Raw genomic sequence first — 20,037 nt, forward strand, 5'->3', positions numbered from 1 at the left:
ATACGGAACAACCAAAACACTATGTTAAAATGCTTTATTCTAGGTTTTAAAAATTAAAAACTGCTTGGCAGCAAAATATGAGTGTTTAAATCATAACCTCAGTTTCTATTGCAAAAATTACACTCATGCACACGTCTGATAACCTTAAATTTGACACAGAATTAATATTTATGGCACGAAAACAATATTCTAATACAAAAAAAAATTGTGCACATGTATTTCATTTAAAGCATTACTAACACGTGTTTCGTGTCTGACAAACACATAGGCTAAACGATTTTGTTTTAAAAGTAATGCTTATTCATTGCTACCAAAATAATTCAACATTGACAAAAAATTATTCCAATGCATAATATATTGACTTTATACTTAATACGCCAATCCGTTAACGCAATAATTCCATAAAACACTTAAATAAGAATGTTTGTAAAATAACGTTTTATTTATGTTATTATATTTTACAAAAAATTATATAATTTCCTTACTTTTAAAAATCAATTTTAGATGTTAGTCATTTCTCAAACACACAGTTTTTTTAGTGACCATATTCCGCCCATGCAGTTGCGCACCACTGGTATGAACTTCGAGAGATGATCGCTATTGGGCGAAGATCATTGGCGGATCCAGACTGAAGAAGGCGGATCCAGGAGAAGGCAGAAATCAATTTTCTTATACATATTTAGTACATTTACAATTTGAATATTTAGTATGTACTTAAATTATATTTGCGGTTCGAAAACGTCGTATAATCTAAAGCACCGCGCAGTAAAATAAGTCTTGTACACTGTGATAAGGAATTTTGAGAAGATCTGAAAGTTATTCGGATTTCAGGGGGGGGGGGAGGGGCATGCAGCTGTGGATCAGTCAATGATCGGAGATCAGGTTGGTGGGGAAGCCTAAGATGTACATCAAGTTCTGTCCCTGCCCGAACACGCCCGAATATTCACCTTCGGCCAACCTCGGGTTTATATATATATATTTCTATGTTTATTTAAATGTAGCTATACTAACCTAACTAACCGTCCATAGTGTTTTCAAGTGTTTTAATGTAGCTAACCAAACCGACCACTTTTAATATTTGAATTTATTTTTCCTGCGCAAAAATAAAACAAATCCCGAGGTTGGCCGAAGGTGAATATTCGGGCGTGTTCGGACAGGGACAGAACTTGATGTACATCTTAGGCTTCTCAGGTTGGTGCCACTGACTGGCCGTTGGCCGGTTGTTCCGGGAGGTCGAGACCCACCCTTGAAGAGAGGGCTGATGGCGAACACGGTGACGCAGCCGCGGCTGCTGAACTGGCCGAGGGTCGTCTCCATGAGGAACAAGGGGATGCCGCACAGGAACAGCATCAGCAGGTACGGCACCAGGAAAGCACCTGTCGGGCGGAAAGAAAATAGAGGTGTAAAAGTAACGAAAAAATTTGTACCCGTATGTATTCGTTACTATAACAATTAGTACTCGTTACTTTCGTATCGTTACTCGTTACTTCTGATACCGCATGACATGGCACATGCTATGTTATGTAACAGCATCGAATCGAGTCGTATTTCGTACGCGTACAGTATGACGTCGCGTAAATAAAAATAAATTGAATATAAACAATTAAAAATATTTGATAATTAACAGCTTTTGTTAACCAAGAAACAATTAACTCTCATTAGAGCGGCTTTATTATAATATATCTTTTAAGATAAGAACATAAAACGTGAAAATACGCGATTATAAAAAACAAAAACATACATATTTATAATTTGTAAAAAATACTTTCTTACGTTGTTTCTGTTCGAATCTAAAACTTTGTCTACACACACAATACCTTTAATAAACAGTAAAAAACTTGGACGACGAATTTCCAAATTATACTTTTATTAATAAACAAACATCGTTCTTTGTAACGAATACGCGCGCGCATGCGTGAAACATACGAAAGATGCGAGTAACGAAATGTATTCGTGTGTAACGTTTCGTTACTCGTTACTAGATGCCGCACCCGTTACTCAGTAACGAATACATACGGTTTGCTACAGCTCTAAAAGAAAACAAACAAACAAATCGTAGAGTCGTAACGACACAGACAGACCCGTTCCAAGGTTTGCGCCTTACTCGAAGTATCTTTTTTGACTTTTCAAACTCTCGGGGCTCCCTGGCGCGTTTCACGTGCCCGGAGGCAGTATGGCGGATGGTCGTTTGACTCGATGGGGCAATATGCCCTCGGGTCACTCGGGTCACTCGGGTCACTCGGGTCACTCAGAACACTCAGGTCACTCGGGTCACTCACGTCACTCAGGTCACTCAGGTCACTCGGGTCACTCGGGTCATGCAGGTCACCCAGGTCACTCAGAACACTCAGGTCACCCAGGTCACCCAAGTCATCCAGGTCACTCGGGTCACTCAGGTCATGCAGGTCACCCAGGTCACTCAGAACACTCAGGTCAACCAGGTCACCCAAATCATCCAGGTCACTCAGGTCACTCAGGTCACTCAGGTCACTCACGTCACTCAGGTCACTCACGTCACTCAGGTCACTCACGTCACTCAGGTCACTCACGTCACTCAGGTCACTCTGGTCACTCAGGTAACTCAGGTCACTTGGATCATGCCCTCCATGCCCCTCATCTCGAGGAAGAGTCCGCGCCGTCTGCTGGCTGTTCCGGCGCGATCATCTGCTTATGTGTTGTTCGTGATGTTCAGTGTTTTGTGATTTTCTGGACAATGAATAACTTACGTGTCAAGTTACTAATGACACTGTAATCGCATATTTATATTTCACGATATTTCGAATGAAGTAATTTTTTTGACTTGTTTTATTTTTCAACAGGTTATGTGGAGTTTATTCGTGTTAACGATCTTATGTAAAAAAAACACATATAGCACAATTTTATTAGGCTCAAATTATTTGTGGCACAATATTAGGTATAGTTTCTACCTTCATACGAATCTTAATTCGCAATCGTGTTTTTCAAGTCTTCTGCTTCAGTGCCATTAAAAAAAAAAACAACAACCTAAATTCCTTCTCTTCACATGTACGAGAGTTACCAACTCTTTTTGACCTAGGTTAATTTGCTCTTAACTCTTACAACTCATAGGGAGCAAATGAGACTGTCTTTTCCACACTCGACTCCAATCGTCGACGTGCGAATGTTCGATGACGTGAGCGATGGTACCTGCGTTGCTAATCGTTCCTTACTGCGTGTCCGGTTCTATTTTAAAATAGAATATTAAAATAAAGAAAGGAATCGGTGTTGTTTGTGATGCAAGAATGTACAGTTACTAAAATATATTTATTTTTGAAAATGTGTATAAAACTTTGAGAAACATTGTTCCGGACAGAAATTATTCTGTGCAACGTATCCAATTCGTGCAAAAAATGCAATGCAAAAAAAAAAAAAATCAAAATAAAGGGGTAAGTTAATTTGTTTGTGATTTTAAAACTATACAGTTACTAAAAAAAAAACTTGATTTGGAAGATTACTGGATACGATAAGGAACATTGTCCCCGGGAGCAATTGTTCCTCGTAACGTATCCAATTGTATTATAACGTAAAATATTAAAGTAAGAAGTAAAATAAATATGTTTGTGATGCGATACTGTACCATAACCAATATATATATATATATGATTTTTAAAATATGATTTATAAAATACTGATATAAACTGGAAGCGCAATAACGAACAATTACCCCTGCTCAGTATCAACCGCCGTGTTGATGATGCCCTGCTGTCGTAATCGCTATTTTTCGAAGGCTATTGCTATAAACTGATTTTGGTAGCTGTCTAGCCGGTTAGTAGATAAATTTTTTTGTCATAACTTCTGAACTTTTTAAGTTATGTTTTTTAAAAACTTGTAATAGTTCTAAATTGTGTGTTCAATGCTTGTAACAGTTCTAATTTTACGTGTTTTTCAAAGTTATTATTTTTTAAATTGTTAGGAATTTTTTTTTTGTGATTTTTCTAAACTATATTGATTTTAGCTTTTGCATTTATGAGTGACGATTATTATATCTTATAGCTCAGTTACAGGAATATTTTTTTCAGAGGATTTTAAGACGTGGCGTTTGTAACGCCGGGTTTATAAACAACGCAAGAAACACAAGAGCGCAAGTAACGTAACATGCAAAAATTTCAATAATAATGTTTTAAAATAACTCTTTTATAAACGCAAAAACTCTAACGCAAACATCGACCAACTTTCAACTACTTGCGTTTCGGCTTGCGCGTCCGCCTTCCATATTTGAAGTGAAGTGTTCCAAAAACTTTTGAAGACGTAGACGTTAGGTGTATAGGCGGCCACAATGTTTTTTTTATTATATACCTATACCATACCACGTTTTCACTTTTAAATCAAATTAATAACTATTGCATTTGTTTTATTGATAAACATGAATTGTCAAACAAAGTCTGGGGAAGAAATTAGAATTTTACTGGTTTATAATTTCCAGGTTTGGGGTTGGTGGCGTCTTGCGATTTTCGAGTTTTATAAACAATTATGATTTTTCTTTGCATTGGTAGTTTCCCTGCGTAGTTTATAAACTCCAACTAAGTTGTGATTTTCACCTCAGTGATGGCAAATGGCGAAGACCAATTATTATTTTTGAACCAATCAGAAATTCAGACACACGTGAATTCATATTAATTATCTTACAACAATTGTTTAGTGTCATATCACATTTTACAACGACAGTGTGGGGAAGACATGAAGAAATTATTATCTTTAAAACATTATAGGTATCGTATTTGCAAACATAATTAACTTTTAAATGTGGAAAGTACAGAGATTAAACAATACAAGCCATTGATTACAAATTTTTTATTTTTTTATTTTCTGTAATTCTGAGAGAGTAATATGGTTTCCTGAAAGTGTTTGTTGACACCATAGTGTACATATTTGTACCTTGGAGGCATGAGACACTATGTCTACTTTTGGGCAAAATGCACTTATAACCATAAACGTGATCACCGTTTGATGTTATTTCTAATGGCATACTACACTAAGATCTATGATACGTCAAAAATTCACATATTTTGGGAAGAAAATAGTTGAGTAAGTACCTACATGAAGTACTATTTAAAATTCTTTAAACTGCTCTCACGAAAAATATAATTTATGTGACATAGTGTCTTATGCTTCCGAGGCACAGGTATATGTACTCAAAGACAGCTATCACTGATGATACAGTATGTCCATAGAAGAATGTCCTAGTTACAAATTTTAATAGTATCAACTGCAAGCGTTATAAAAAGTCGGTTCAAGGTCACAATTAAAGAAGAATCAAAACAGTTTTAGATAAGCGCATGCGCGAGTGCTGCTTTGTTTTTTTTTCTCGCTTGCAGTGCCACCTATGTTGTAAGCATGGCTCTTTCCCCAATTAGTAGAAGGTGAACTTGTAAACTTTATTTGGCAACCTGATGGAAGCCCCTCCCCATTGGAATCTCTTTGTACGAGAGTGGCTGAACGTCCAAAGTCCCTGACCGTTGGATCGGTCGTAAAAGGCCGAGACGAAAAGGGCTCTTTTTTTCCGCTGGTCTCCACGTTCACCTGACGTAACGCCGTGCGATTTTTTTTCCTTTTGGGGATTTTATAAAAGATCGCGTCTACGTTCCGCCGCTGTACGTAATGATTTGCCGGAGTTGAGACGCAGGCTTGAAGAGGCTATTTCTTCCATTACTCCGGACGTGTTAAACCAAAGTGTGGGAAGAATTGGACCGTGTAACTAGGTTAGTCTGAATGAAACTGTTGTAACATGCCTTTGAAACTGGGATACTCTTTTACGGACATGCTGTGTTTCTCATTGGGATGTTGTTCGGACGGGCCGCCAGTTGGGCACCCAGCTGTCCGCGAGGGGCGCACCTCCGCCGTTCCTGTAGCAGAGGTACGGGAAGCGCCACACGTTGCCCAGCCCGATGGCGTACCCCAGGCAGGACAGCAGGAACTCCGTCTTGGAGGCCCAGCCGCCCCTCTCTGGGACGTCTTCGGGGTCGCGCGCGCGCGGGCGGGGCAGGCTGTCCAACTGCATGTCGCTCCTGAGACAGCGCACCGCACACTCGCACCTGTTCCAGGTGAATTTCTACTCTTACGGCTGAAGGAAATAAAAAAAAATACAAACTTATTATTTATTTTTATTTTAATTCTACTACCCTTGTTTTTTTTTTTTTTTTTTTTTTTTTTTGTTTTTTTTTAAGCCAGGAGACCGAGTTCGTTACCTTAAATTGATCTGAAAAGAGTTTTTACGTGTTGTAGTGTATGCACGTCCGCCATGTCAATAGTGCCACTTTTAACATGCGTGAGTTTCTGTTTTGCTACTGATTGTGTGGTACATAAAAAAAATACATTCTGAAAATTTTGAATCGTGTTATGCAAATAAGGTGGCTTTTAAGATTGTGTTGTGCTGTAATAGCGTAGCCGAGACTGATTTCAAAAAAGACAGGGACTTTAATTATAGTACGTTATGGCTGAGGCAAAGACTGTTTTCAGCCTTTATTTGTTTCACAATTCAGGCGAATTGGGGAATATTAAAAATATTGAAAATGAGAAATTAGAAGTAAATTTGAGGATTTTTGAGTCAATTTTGAAGATAACACCACGATAGATAAAATATATGATAGCGATCGGGCATCGACTCCTCCTGCTGCCTAGCCTGAAGCCTGTGCCAATATACACACCACTTATGATTCATGACTACCGGAACACAAAGGGCTTATTCCTCACATCATTCACAGAAAAATGGCATATAAATGCGGGTCCTATTCCAAATATTTACAAGCCAAGTAGTAACATTATAAAATGACAAATACAAAGATAATCAATTTCGATGCATTAGATAGGTATGGTTTACAAGTGTTTCAATCTACTTCCGTACACTCGGCCGTAGCTGTGTACCGCACTTGTTGCTCTAGGCTGTCTTTGATTACTGCAGTGGCAAGGCCGTGGCCAGGATTACTGCAGCGGCAAGGCCGTGGCCAGGATTACTGCAGTGGCAAGGCCGTGGCCAGGATTACTGCAGCGGCAAGGCCGTGGCCAGGATTACTGCAGTGGCAAGGCCGTGGCCAGGATTACTGCAGTGGCAAGGCCGTGGCCAGGATTACTGCAGCGGCAAGGCCGTGGCCAGGATTACTGCAGTGGCAAGGCCGTGGCCAGGATTACTGCAGCGGCAAGGCCGTGGCCAGGATTACTGCAGTGGCAAGGCCGTGGCCAGGATTACTGCAGCGGCAAGGCCGTGGCCAGGATTACTGCAGTGGCAAGGCCGTGGCCAGGATTACTGCAGTGGCAAGGCCGTGGCCAGGATTACTGCAGCGGCAAGGCCGTGGCCAGGATTACTGCAGCGGCAAGGCCGTGGCCAGGATTACTGCAGTGGCAAGGCCGTGGCCAGGATTACTGCAGTGGCAAGGCCGTGGCCAGGATTACTGCAGCGGCAAGGCCGTGGCCAGGATTACTGCAGTGGCAAGGCCGTGGCCAGGATTACTGCAGTGGCAAGGCCGTGGCCAGGATTACTGCAGTGGCAAGGCCGTGGCCAGGATTACTGCAGTGGCAAGGCCGTGGCCAGGATTACTGCAGTGGTAAGGCCGTGGCCAGGATTACTGCAGCGACAGGGCCCTAGCTAGAATTGCTGCTGCCATCTTTATTTTCAATACTTGCTACCAAGAGAGCTAGTTAACACACGTCGTTTGCTAGAGGGCGCTGCCATCATCTTGTTTTCGAAAGCTGGAGGCAACCATATTGAAAATTCGTATTTCTTTTTAGCTAGAAAAACCGCAATAAATTCCATAAATTGTAAAAAAAAAAAACACTTGTGTAAATAATAATTGACTAGATCGATTACAGTGCTTGGTACAATCTTTGCTCGATACAGATAGTTTTTCTTCATTTATTTAATAAAATATGGTCAAAATCTTAAAATAAGCTTAAATTTCTCATCTACTAGCCTCCAGTAAAAGATCTGATGACATAATAACCACCATCATGGGAATTCGGGAAATAATTTTAAAATTATCAAAAAATAGCTTATTAAAATAATTCTTGATTCGATTGATTCCTGGATGCGGTTTAATACCAGGCAGTACAGAGTTAATTAAATTGTTTGATTATATATTAAATAGTCGGTCTGGGATACAATGACTAAAAAAACAAACTTTAATATCAAATGAAACAACGGATAGAGGAGTAATGTGTTAGCACACACCACGTGCTTAGTCACAACATGTGGTGAGGGACATGTGTTCGATACCCACCTCAGGCATAACCTACTTTTGTATTTTATTTTTCCTTGCGTAGAAAATAACTTCCAATACACGTGAAGTTAAAAGTATTCGCATACGACTAGTCAAAATACTTAAATTCAAACACATTAACCACTTTATTTTAAAAAACAAAATTCTCAATGCTAGAGGCAGAGGCCGGACGAAGCTGAGCGAGGGCCACGCCTGTCAGCGCGCGCAGAAGGAGAGAGCGGAGGGAGATTTACAAGCTTGCAGTAACGCCATTAGACCAGCTGGCTGCTCGCTCGAGGCAACACAGGACGTTGCTTCCCGCTTCCCTGCCGTCTCGTGCAAAAACGTCGTTTAAATCATAACTCAGTACGTGAAAAGTACTTGTTGGAATCGCTTCAAAGTATGACAAACGGAACGAGGATAGAAAACTAGCCTTAACAAGCAACGTTTGTGCACAGAATTTTTTTTTGTAGCGCATGTGATCTAACACAGAGTCAAACCCAGGCCATATGCCACACAAAAAAAAAAGACATCGCCACGAATATTAATGAAATAAAACATATTTTCATACAGGCCAAGTGAAGCCGAACCACGAGAATTTATTTTTTCGGTACTCGGTGAATATTTTAAACAGGTCATGTTCAATGTCAGGTGTACAAACCACGCGTCTTAGAAATACGAGGTCAATCATGTTCTGACCACAGACTTGTCGATGCACATTCGTCAAAAATGAAGCACATTCTTAAATAAATATGTATATTTTCAAATTATCTGGGGAGGCTCCTGAACCTCCCTTCAGGGAGGTTCTGCCTCACAAAAGAAAACTGCTCAGGGCCTCGCTAATTCTAGTGACACCGCTGTAGTCAGAGTTTTATTTGTTTTAGTAAGGCGGGATGATGAGTGCGACGCTCGCTGATTCTTCTAGCGCGGTATCGCCTCTTAAGTGCAGTCTTCTCGTCGTGCATAGGGCAACCATGGTATTTAAGTGGTAATCATACAATTACATGGCGGAAATTTAAGACAAAAGTGTAATGCAAGTCCCTTGAGTGATTTCAAGAACCCCACCTGATGTTTTCATACCTCGAAATCTTTCTGAAAACACGCGCTTTATCCCTTTACTTCTTCCTTTGAATATATATACTGTATAGAAGTCGCGAGTGGATAGGATTTACTCTACGTTTTTCAGAAGCGTATGATGAGCAGCTTGGGAACTTCACCGCTGCAGTGCGCTGCCGTAACGCCCTGTATCGTCTTAGTTGTTATTTACACGTTAGAGCGCAGCGCTGTCGCCCGCTGTCATTCCCCGCACCCCTCATCCATCATTCAGTGCAGCTCAACGTCGTTCAACGGGAGGGGGAAGGGGTGTTTGAAGAGTTCGAGACTTGTCCGCTAGGGACCACCACAAGTCGATGCCCTAGAGATGGTGGCGATTGCGGCGGTGAATTAACCAACTACCTCAAAACCGTATTAGAAATTTTAACCTGGGCTGGCGACTTCTATACAGTATATATATTCAAAGCTTCATTTAAAAAAAAAAAAAAAAAAAAAAAAAAAAAAAAAAAAAAAAAAAAAAAAAAAAAAGTTTTGTAGACGGAACACGGAAACAGAACTGCTCATCAGCTCTCAGTGTATTATTACGTGCTTTTCGTAAACAGAAAACACTCGGATATCTTGAGCAGTTTTCAAACAGCGTATTATTTTTTCTGGAGCTCTGCATGCCGTATGTGTGCCCAGGTGAGCAGGGCACTTAAGGAATGTTTAATCAGAAATCGTGGGACGCAGCACGCAGTTTCTCCCTGGTAGGCCGGGCACGGGGTTTCTCCAACAGCGGAGCGGCTGACGGTGTGGTGTGTGTGTGTGCGTGTGTGTGTGTGTGTGTGTGTGTGTGTGTGGCACGCCTGGTCGCCTACTGCGCCGCGGGCTGACAGTTGTAGCCTACGATTCACTCGTCCTTCTGGACATACCCGAATACTCACGTTGGCAAGCCTTCTTTCAACAGACGAGAGAACCAAACGTTCGATCATGCATCTTCCGTTTTTTTTGTTCATTGTAAATAAATATACAACTCATGATAACTAATGGTCAATTAGGTTAGGTTAGCTACATTATAAATACTTTAAAACATTGTGGACGGTTGATTTGGTTAGGATAGCTACATTAAAAATACTGTGAAATCATGTAAACGGTTTCCCACAAATAAATACACCTGCTGTGGTACGGGAAAAAAAAGGCGAGTATGAACTTCGGGAAACTTCCAGTTTGGCTCTCTCGTCTGTGAAAAGAAGGCTTGCCAACGTGAGTATTCGGGTATGTCCAGAAGGACGAGTGAATCGTAGGCTTCCCGGCTGAACAGGGCTGTGGGGTGGTACGCCTGGTCGCCGACGCACGGAGCTGTGTTCGCGCCCCGGTGCGGCAGCACTGGTCTCTTGTTGCGAAGGCACCTGGCAGGGATGTTAGACGTACCAACTTGTTGGTACACATACCATTTTTCAGGGTCTTGTACCATGTACCAAGTATAAATTGTGCTGGTATGCAGAAATACCAACTTTGAACATCGACCATACGCGATGCGCCATGCATTACCAATTAACATTAGGCGTGGACGAATAATTCGAATAGTTGCGTTTTAATAATTCCATCTGTATACGTTTAATAAAACTGCATTTTAAGAGAAATTTTTAAGTGCCAATTTAATTGAAACCATTCATACTAGGTGCTAAAGTTTTTATGGCCATCTTATAATTTCAGAAGCTAGTTCTGTAGAAATTGATCACAGCGCCATGCCGTATTGCCGTCATGGCGTGCGGATTGAATAAAAAATAGGTTACCAACCTTATCATACTTTATTTGTTGACAATTGTGTAACCTTTTATGTTTCCATAGTATATATCGTATTAAAGCAGTTTATATAAATATCATTATATATATATAACCTATGAAACAAAATCTACAGGATCTTTGTCAGTGTAAGATCTTGGAGTGTACCAGTTTTTTTTCTTCAGATACCAGCTTTTAGTGACATCTGTACCAGGTTCGTTGAGCCACTGTCTAACATCCCTGGCACCTGGCGACAGTTCGAGGTCTGGGCCGGTGCACGGTACTCGTGTGTGTGCGTGTGTGGTTGGTCGCCATCGAAGGAACATCGTCGAAAGGTACGTTAAGGCCCGTTATACAATGACACGGAAACGGACACAGACCCTTACGGATTACATCGCCAATGCCTAGATCTTCCGTTTACGTTGCTCCGAGTGACAATGGAACCCGATTATTTGGCTGCAGTGGTAGCCATATTTATTACTGTTTTAAAAAAAATGTTAGAATTTTTTTTTAAGTACAAGACTAACTAGTGTTCTATTATTACGTTGTGGTTTATTTACATTGTATATGCAAATTCTTCCCATGCTATGATCGCAAAGCATAATATAGGATTTTTAATGAAATTAATATTTCGTAACCTTGAAATGGAATCTCATTATTTGCCATTTGTTTCGTTTCCGTGCGTTGTGTAACGGGTCTAACAGGGCACGCAGTGCAGTGTGGTACGACAAGAAGCTACGCTGAGTTCACGCCCAGCTGTTTTCTCCACGTTCGTAAGGTAAGTAAGGCTATTTTTTTTTTTTGCTGCAGGGTAATGTGTAGTGGTGGGAGTAGCGACACATTGTTATTGTTCCAGCGAAAAGCCGTGACCAGCGATATGAAAGTCGCAGGACAAATTCGCTTATACACCATACAGCCCCGCACGATACCACATTTCCTTTAGCAGTTTTCATACGTATTTTCTGTTGGTGTGCCTGCTCTCGTGTAGGTAATATTTCAGCACCCGGTCAAGGAGTCTGTCTCTGGGCATAAACTCTGTAGTCATAGAAAACTTATAATATTTCATTGTTTAATTACATGTTTTATTATACTTTTTTTGAAAATAAGTGGAATTCATATTAATATATTTCTGAATATTGTTAGCTAATATGTTTTTGATTGAAAAATTTTGATAATCAGCACATTTATATAATAAGTAGTGAACACGCGAAAACTTGGCAGTACCCTACTTCACTGCAATAACTTGGGTGTTTGTTAAGCTTCTTGTTTTGTTCGTGATTACATGGTAGACGATAACATTTAGTTCAGTTGACAAGTGATTTTGAACACAGTAACTGGACACACCAGTGTCGAGAAAGTAACTCGTGTGTTGCTGTGTAGCGGCGCTAGGCGTGTGCTTGTCGCCATCTATTTTGCGGCGCGACACGCGACACGCGACCCGCGCCCCACGCAGCGACAAGCAAATCCGCGCTACGACACGCCTTCCACAGGTCGAGGAGAACCTTGTTTGTGGGCGTGAGGGATTTTAGAAACAAATTATTTGATTATGTGTTATCGTGTATGAAAAGTAAAAAGATTTTAAATATTTTTTTTAATGAAATTGTTTTATCTCGTTATTTTTATCTCACTATTGAAGTATTATTAATATTCACTGTGTAACATTTCATATTATAAATAAATAAAAAATGAAATGATGTATGCTCAGAGAAACCAAAGTAGCTTATATTTTATCGTCATGATTAATCATTAATTTCTTTAAACAAGCAAAGAATCTGGTATTTCAGACACTTTTAAAATAAAGATAGGTACCATGTAAATTTTGATTATATTCTGCACATTGATGTTATGTTGAATACACAGAAACTGGCCACTGTCCTACTTGGGTGCAATAAATTCAAACTGGCCGCGCTCGTGTGTCACGGGTGTTTTGTACGAGCACCGCCAGGGCCAGGCGTGTCGCGCTTCGCTGCTCAGCAGATGGTGACTTGCGCGCCACGAGTCACCATCTAATGACTAGAGACCGGAAAAATTTGCGGATTCATTTCGCGATATGCTGAAATGCGAATAGTTGTACCTTTATGCAACTTCTGCTATTGGTTCACTGTTGACCTGGAGGACTCTGGGCCAACTATAGACCCTCAGTCGAGGCAGTATCGAATCACGAGTCTCCCAGTTGAGACGCCTCACGAGTCAGCAGCCAATGAACAGGTGACGTTTGCCCGGGTGTGCACAGGATCGTGGAGTCTATCCTGGATGTCATTGAATACGCGAATTTTTCCAGTCCCTACTAATGACTCTTAGCGACAAGCGACACGCCTGGCGTTCCTCGAGGAGAGAGCGACGTGACGTGACGTAACATTTACGCTGTCGCGGGTTGCAGCCTGGCCCTGCGACATGCAGTTAAAAGTCGTGACCGCGACTCTCGACATGGCTGTCGCCGCGACAGTAAATATTCCCCATCCCTAGTAAGGTGTAAGGCATTGAGTGACCCGCTACAAAATTGGCCCGATGTATTTTTAGATTTTTTTTTTTATGATTGATTTGCACGGGGTTGGCCACAGTCAGCGTAAGGCAAAGTCGCCTCGCATTTGTTTTTTGACGATATATTGCCAAATTGGTCCACAGCTCACTACGTCTCATCAAACGTCAAACGCGCCACCTTGGGTTTCTTTTCATTTTCTTGTCATATGTGAGAACTTTTTCTGTAAGTTCGTCACGATAGCACGTCACGTTCTCATTTATATAACGTATCAAATTTTCTCGACACATTATCTAATAGCAGTAAGATGACACTTAAGTATTCACATTTATGAAAACTTGCATTATACTTTACAGCACGAAAATAATGTTAATATTTAGAGAGAAATTTTGTGATTCAACAACAAATACACGAGATCTATCTGAATAAACATGCAGGAATATCACTTAGTTAATAGTAATGAGAAAAAAAATGAAACATTCAACATAGCATGTGAGATCGAGTTTCAAGCGGTTGAAAATAATAAAAATTTTAATTTCCTGTGTGGTTATGTTAATAACTCAGCTTCTAGAATATGAATACTTGCGGGAAACTAACTACAGTATTCACCAGATTTGTTTTTAAAGTGAAATTTCTTTGGGCGCGATGGGAGTTAAATTTCAAGTCAAAATTTTAAGTTTATTGTTGTCCAACGCACTATGTACGGGCCATATTCGCAAGATGTTATTTTAAGTAAGTATTATTTTAATTACTTGTGTAAATCAGTATTATTAAACAGTGTTATATGATTATTGTTTAGCTGTGTAATTCAATATTGTTTTCTTGTATAATGATTTTCACTCTTTAGTTTGACAGAGTAATTATTTGTCACGAATTATTATTTGACTAACTAAATCACACACCGTATTATAATTTTGAGCCCGCGAACGTGTAAATTATGTTATAAGTCCAACGAAGAATATTGAAGTTAAAATAATGTTTAAAAAAATCCCGAGCGTGGAATATTGTTTATCTCTTATTTTTCTTTTTTTCCCCTCCACTTTGTGGCAATATGGTTATAATGTAAAGAATTACCATGTGGTAGCTCCGTGCCGTTTAGTTTTCGCGTCGCGGAGCGGTGGACATGTCCTTGAACATTAATTCGACGGCAGAACATTATCAATGCCTATGAAAGCATTGCAGTATGCGTGTGTAGCCTATTGGAAGAATCTGTTGCATTATAACTTGCAGGACTACAACATCTGTCTACAAGAATGCTCGATCACATCTAACCTACACATAATAAAACATTTAATTAAAAATCAATTTATTGTAATCAATCCTAGCTTTGATATTTACTGAACAAATTTTTTTATGGTGTGAGTAGTTCAAAAGTGAGTAATATTTATTGTTAATTAATCAATATTGATTGATAAATAATTATTGATATTCTGAGAAGTTATTTTGAAGGCAGTAATAATTTTGTTAATTCATCTTTATTTAGAAAATTGTCTTCTTTCTCTCTTTTTCCTCTATCGTTTTACCTCGTACAATATACTTAAGAGTCGAGGTTTGAATTGCCAAAGAGTTTTACTTCTATCACATGTACTGATTTACACGCGCTCTTTTTTTTTTTTTAAATTTGTTTACCAAGTTGAAATAAAATGAATTTGAGCTCATTATCCTAGTACTTAAACGATTTTCGACAATTCTTTTTTGTTTTATTAATTTTTCAAATGTAAGCTCAAATTGTTTTAATGACACTGTCGGCGATAGTAAGTTGGCAGTCGGTTGAGGCTAAAAAATTTTCGGGCTCTAGCTGCGATGTTTTTTAAAATTTATAAAACAGGTTTAATTTTCAAATATTTTTGTTCTTTCATCTTACATTGCCCTTTGAGTTTGTGTAGATATCTTTATTTTGAGAAGCATAGTGTGTTAACGCGTATTTATGTGTAGTAACGTTGGTTTTGTTCATTTTTCTTTCTATTGTTTTTAATGCTGCACTACATTTACATCCACCACAAATTTAAATCATTCCGCTATCTCGTTATTTATTTATCTTTTATTTAGTTTTGCCTTGTTCATTACTATAAATCTGTGAATAATGCTCAAGCTGTACTTTGACTGCCAGGTTTTTGTGAAAACGTAGTGACTACCTTCACCTTTCCTTAGAAAACACTAAAACCTGAAACTGTGCTGCACAAACACAAACATTTTTTTTTTCGTCAGTACGACCCACGTAAGTAGGCTGAAAAATAATTGTCCTTCTTTTAGTTGCATGTTAAATGGTGTTTAGTGGAGATTATAAGTGCTTTAAGGAGCAAAAGAATGAATTGATGTGACATAAATGGGTAGTTATTTTCTTCAATATCTGTTTGGATAAGTATTTATATAAGTCAGATCTATTAATTTTTGCTAGTATAAGTGTGGCACAGTTGGCGTTTTTCTTTAACAATATGGGCTTTGTTATGGAATATTTGTCGTATTAATTTTTAAAATAGTGTTAATATTTGTATAGATAAAGGAACTATCGAAAAACAAATACCAGTATGTATCGATATAGGGGATCATGTATGATCTATGGCAAAATTTGTGACCATTAGATAGAAAAAAAAAACGAAGCGATTGTTAGGTCCAGGTACCTTACGTGAAGGAAAATTTGCATAATATTATATCATACTTGGCTCGACCATATATATTCTACTAAACTCGAAATGTTACAGTGAAATTTTAGCATATTATAACAATAACAATTTATCTGAGAAAATTCTCCATTGCAATCAAAATCGACCAGTTTATTTTATAGCGATTTTCACTGTTTCAATTTTGTAGTTAACATAATGGAAACAAGAGCTGTCAAGCAATATATTTAATAAATGACCATGGATTTCTTCCCTAAGGATATCTCCACGTGCCTGGCGATCTGAGGCGTCACTCATGTGGCGAGATGTCACTCATGTGGCGAGATATCACTCATGTGGCGAGATGTCACTCATGTTGCGAGATGTCACTCATGTGGCGAGATGTCACTCATGTGGCGAGATGTCACTCATGTGGCGAGATGTCACTCATGTGGCGAGATGTCACTCATGTGGCGAGATGTCACTCATGTGGCGAGATGTCACTCATGTGGCGAGATGTCACTCATGTGGCGAGATGTCACTCATGTGGCGAGATGTCACTCATGTGGCGAGATGTCACTCATGTGGCGAGATGTCACTCATGTGGCGAGATTTCATTCATGTGGCAAGATGTCACTCATGTGGCAAGGCGTCTCGACGGGAGCGTGTCTCACTCTTAGGCTCATTTCGGTCGAGGCGGTTTTGTTGATTCAGATAAGTTGCTTGGTTGACTGTCGTGTGAAGACACTTTCTGGGCTGGTTCCACACCAGGAAACTCATGGATTCAACTTCTCTCCCCAACGGGAGGTCGGTGCGGTGTTAGAACCAGAGGAAGCAGGAGCACTTCTTGTGCTTGCTCTCTTCCAAGAAGAGAAGCAAGAAAGAAGGATCGGCATAGCATTTTCGTGCCACTTCCCTGCATGCTTCACTCCTGGTTTTATCGCTGTACTCCTCACATATCCCATATCGCGGGACTGCTATAAACTGCTCCACATTGAGACCGACCGGTGGAACGCCCTCCATCACGACTGCTGTGATGGACGAATGCCGAGTGGTGTCTTGTGCTGAGTCTACTGGTGAGCGGCACAGGCGCCTATTGGCCATCTGAGGCCAGAGCGGACGAGATGACTGCGTGTGAAGGGGCTCCGGTTCCCAGTCATCTGCTACATCACTTCACTCCTTGACACCCGTCGGTACAACCAGAGGAGTCGACTGGTCACCTCGTCTGAAAGGGTTCTTACATTGCAGTACAGATTGATTGCCAAACACTGTTGTCAAATTAACTCTGCCCGGCTTGTTAACATTCAACATCTTATTTTGTATACCATCGTTAATTATTTTAAGTTTTAGTATGTTATAGATTTGCTTTTTGTTAATTTTTTTTGAAACCATAAAATGGCGTTTATTGACAGTATTATGGCCAACAGTTATTGTAATTCTGGAAGAAAAATAATTATTATTTAATGCTGAAACAATTTTGTTTCACAGGAGAAACTTTTTTTTATCTATCGGTCACTATTAATAACAAGGAATTCCATTTAATCACGTGAAATGCTCAAACAGAACCAAAATCTTTAATATTAAATTATATAAAAAAAATTGTTGACAAACATGATTGAAACCGTGATGTTGTCTTTCAGTTGTGACTCCGTAAAAGTAAAACTTGAAGATGATATCAGATGATTCACTTGATCAAGAAAATTTTTTTTCCCAAAATTATTATTCCTCCACGTTTTACTTTATTAAATATATATTGAGATATATTTAAAAAAAAAGTGTATGCGTAGAGTGCACGCGCGACACAAAAGAAACTTTTTGCTTCTTAGGTATAGATTGAGATAAAGTATGTAACTTACATTTTCAATCACACTATTCACATAAAAAATTATTCATATCAAATTCACAATTCAATTACTCTTTTCCACTCGACTAAATAAATTGTAGATAAGATAAAATACAGCGTCAGTCGTTAGCCTTTACGAAAACTGAGTAGTCAAACACAAGCAGCGTTGCGAGAATTACGTAGCATCACTGCTGCATCATTTCTACCTCTTCCCTGCCGTTTCCCCTTCCGGCCGTTACAATCAGCATATAGCATGCTCCGCTACGTACCTATCTATTCCCTCCCCCCCGGCAGGCTTTCTCCCCATTTGACGGCTAGCGCATGCTTGGAGTGGCGTCGCCGCCGACGCATTCGCTTTCTTTGCAGGTTCCTTCACCACGTACCTGACTATTTCCCTCATGCGATTGGAATTTTCGTAACGCTCGAAAATTGTAGCCCTCATCAGCAAAGAAGTTTCACTTCAAAATTTTTTATTGGGCATACCTAAAAGTTTTTGTACTGTATGGCGTAAATCTGGCAACAGAGCACACCGAAATAATGACAGCGCTAATGACAGAAATTATGGACTGGAAAGATAGTGTAAATATCCATTAAACTGCACACTGCAAACTAGGGGTGAGACACGCCAAAGTATCCTCTATCGGTGTCGAGTCATTAAGATATTATGTGAGGTTTATGTTTGTGTGCTTTGAGTTGAGGCGACGTCAACCAAGCGATTTAAATTTTCTCCCTACAAAATATAATAATTTGTGAAGTAGATTGGGGCTTCAATGCCTGAAAAATGTACTAAGTGGAGTGCTGTGTGTGTGTGTGTGTGTGTGTTTGAGCCACTTGTCCTAGGTTCAGTTCCTGACGGGATAAGAGAATCTTTCAAATGTGTTTCCCCGGATCAAGAACTGAGTTTCGTGTCGTCTTTTCATCGCCCCACGTACTACGGTTGGGGGGGGGGGGGGGGAGAGACAGCTGGAAACCACCGTGTATTCATCACCCGTCATGTCTCACACCACCGCGGCTTAACCTGCTTTCCGGCAGCAAACAAACCGTTATTTACATGGCCCTGCACACGAAAATGATTCAAAGTGTTACCTGTGATTGTCAAATCATTAGGGCCTACACATAAAATATTTTTTCTATTAGCAAATATAATGTTAAAAAATTTTTCTTTCCATCTGAACGAATTAATCCAAAACAAAATATGCCCCTGATATTAATTTGAAATGCAAACACATTATAAATAGTAACCCCAGGATCATTGTTGGGTTCACTCTTTGTCCTTAAATTGATTTTTAAAAATATATATATATTTTTTCTAAGGAATGTTATACTAATAATATTTTAAACAGTTTATCTTTACTAGATACTAGCTCACCTCGCGACTTCGTTAGCGTGTAAAGATTATTGCTCAGATAATTGAGATAGAAAAGGTGGACAGTTATAGTTTATTAAAACGTACACTAAAGTCACTCGAAAACATGCTACGCATACCTTCCAGTTGAAGGAAACCTTGAATTAATTAAAAAAAAAAACAAATGAAAAGAATTAACCAATTTGAAATTATTGTAAAGGATTTATTTATGAGTTTACAAATAAGCATTATCTGTTGAGGTTTTTCTACCTCAGACTCAGAAGGGGTGTTTTCTTCTTCGTTACGTACGGGATTTTCTGCAGTAGGGGAAATATAAGCGATGTCGAGGATTGTGTTGCTTCCATAATTGTGTTTTTACATGCTTTATATTAGCTTCACCTGTATGTTTGTCTGTCCGTCTGTAACTCTGTCTGTCCGTCTGTAACTCTTTCGACTAAGAGTGAGTGACTCATCACAGTAAAATGTCCCACCCATTTCATTACGTTCGTTAGCCGAGCGGTCTAAGGCGCGCGACTTCTGTGACGTCAGCTTTCGGATTCAAAGATCGTGGGTTCTACTCCCGGCCACGCAGAAAAAAATTCTAATATTATATCCATACATCTAACTGCAAATGATTCGTAGAGACTTTACCATTTCTTTGTGACGTTGCAACTCCAAATAGTTATCTCAGATGGTAATAGGTAGTGTCGGTAACTCATTTCCCTATGATAATTATACATAAATAT

General features: G+C 39.5%; 1 protein-coding gene across 1 annotated transcript in view; it reads right to left on the bottom strand.

Moving 5' to 3' along the window:
• Positions 1-20,037, bottom strand: part of LOC134535311 (sodium- and chloride-dependent glycine transporter 1) — an 80,679-nt gene that overhangs the window by 55,383 nt on the left and 5,259 nt on the right. Inside the window, exons 2-3 of the mRNA XM_063374379.1 lie at positions 5,851-6,023; positions 1,245-1,376 (exon numbers count right to left, since the gene is read on the bottom strand). Coding sequence (XP_063230449.1) covers positions 1,245-1,376; positions 5,851-6,023 — 305 coding nt within the window. The remainder of the gene's footprint in view (positions 1-1,244; positions 1,377-5,850; positions 6,024-20,037) is intronic.

This window comes from Bacillus rossius, chromosome 8, assembly GCF_032445375.1.
Source record: "Bacillus rossius redtenbacheri isolate Brsri chromosome 8, Brsri_v3, whole genome shotgun sequence".
NCBI lineage: Eukaryota > Metazoa > Arthropoda > Insecta > Phasmatodea > Bacillidae > Bacillus > Bacillus rossius.